A 1,825-nucleotide genomic window follows, 5' to 3' on the forward strand; every position below is an offset into this window, starting at 1 on the left:
AATCGTCGCGGCCGCGGGACGCCGCGCCCGACCCGTCGACGTCGATCTCGTCGAAGACGACCTCGATCTGCTCCTCCTGGTGGTGGATGAAGTCCGTGAACTGGGCGAGGGACACGGACCCGGAGTGGTCCCGGTCGCAGAGGTGCCAGGCGCGCTCCGCGAGGTACTTGGGCAGGTGGAGCGACGCCAGGGCCGCGACCATCTCCTCGTGGTCCAGCGTGCCGCTGTGGTCGACGTCGTACTGGTCGAAGAGCTTCTTGACGTTCGCATCGGATAGGCGTTCGTGCTTTGTAGCCTTGGCCTTGGTGAAGAAGCCCATGGCGCGCGCGGTCCGCGGACGCTGCCCCGGGACCACACAGGTCTTCGGGATGTTAGGCCCATTCTATGACTAGGGCAACGGCTTCAACCGATCGTGTTAACACGACGGCTGAACACGATCAGCCGCTCGATCGAAGCGCTGCCATAATATTATGATGGCATGACAGGCTTTGCAGCCCCACATCTCAGCGAATATGCCGAGACGCGCAACGATCTCAGTGGCTAAGTTGACCGCATGCGCGCGAACGAAGCGCTGATGAAAACGAGACATCCAGGCGATTGCGCCTGGACTCAGGCGGGCGGTTCTAAGGGCTGGGAAAGGACGCGTTCGGCTCCCCCGACCCCTTTGAGCTCGTTTTCGAGCCAATGCAGCGTCGAGGATCGTTCGTCGACACCCGGGCATCGTCTCGTTAAGAGGGCTGGATCGTAGAACTCAAAATTGTCGAGTTCATCCGGTCGCGGCTCGGGAGCCGCGGCGGCCCGACGGCGACTTCGTGATGGTCCAGGGCAGCTCCAGCGCAAGGGACCGGATGGAGTCATTCATTGTCGTCCCCGGGTCGTGCCCTTTCACCATATCTGGCGGCAGCGCGCTCTGGGGCCGCCGGGACCTCCGGACCGTGCCTCGGACCGGGGCAGCCCGAGGTTCGAGGCCAGAAAGTGGTCCCGCGCGCGCGTTCAAGCATTCGCGACGTCGCGTGGGGCCCACCGCCCGCTGCGTTGACCTCCGCTTGGGGTGCGGGGCGCGACAGCGTCCCGCAGCCGTGCCGTGCGGAGGTCCAATGCCTCCAGATGGCCTCAGATCGTGTCAACCTCCCCAACACGATCGAGGAGGTTCGACGCAAACCGATCGTGTTAACACGATCGGTTTGATGTATTTGGCTAGTCATAGAATGGATCTTAAATCGCGCCCCGACTTCGAGACTGCAACCTTTCCCGGGGCGCCGGCGCGCCGCGCGGCCCCGGCGACGACCCACTCGACTCCTCCTCCTCCGAGCGAGCGTTAGGCGACCGCGCGGCGGGGCCCCGGGCCGGCGGTGTCATGGCCGGGGCGGCGCCCTCCCGCGGTGTCAGTCGAAGTTGATCTTCTTGCGGACGTCGTCCTCGTTCCGCGCGCCGCCGAAGACCTGGCCGCTCCGCGTGCGGTTGAAGCCGTCGCCGTGGAGGATGCGGCTCGCGACGCCCGGCGAGTCGATGAAGGCCTCGATGCCCATGCGCACGAGCTTCTCCGTCTTCCGCCGCTTCCGCTTCCGCGCGGACTCCTCGGGGGGCAGGTCCTCGTAGAAGTCGTCGTCGTCGGACTCGGACTCGTCGCTGAACTCCGAGTCGGAGGCGACGTGGTCGTACTCGCGCATGAGGCCGAACATGGTGTCGACGTGGGAGGCCACGGACGCGCGGCGCTCCGCGTCGGCCTCCGGCCGGTCGCGGAGGTACGACGGCGGCTCGTAGTAGGCCTCGCACCGCGCGCGGCACCACTCGTAGTAGGTCTGCTTCGCGTCGGACCGCTCGA

The 1,825-nt window shown here is 66.1% G+C and overlaps 1 protein-coding gene across 1 annotated transcript in view; it reads left to right on the forward strand.

Moving 5' to 3' along the window:
- AURANDRAFT_68918 (hypothetical protein) overlaps positions 1–392 on the forward strand; it is a gene marked incomplete at both ends in the record, with an annotated part of 5,124 nt that extends 4,732 nt beyond the window's left edge. Inside the window, one exon of the mRNA XM_009044653.1 lies at positions 360–392. Coding sequence (XP_009042901.1) covers positions 360–392 — 33 coding nt within the window. The remainder of the gene's footprint in view (positions 1–359) is intronic.
- Positions 393–1,825: the final 1,433 nt, after the last annotated feature.

Source organism: Aureococcus anophagefferens (genome assembly GCF_000186865.1).
Source record: "Aureococcus anophagefferens unplaced genomic scaffold AURANscaffold_594, whole genome shotgun sequence".
NCBI lineage: Eukaryota > Pelagophyceae > Pelagomonadales > Pelagomonadaceae > Aureococcus > Aureococcus anophagefferens.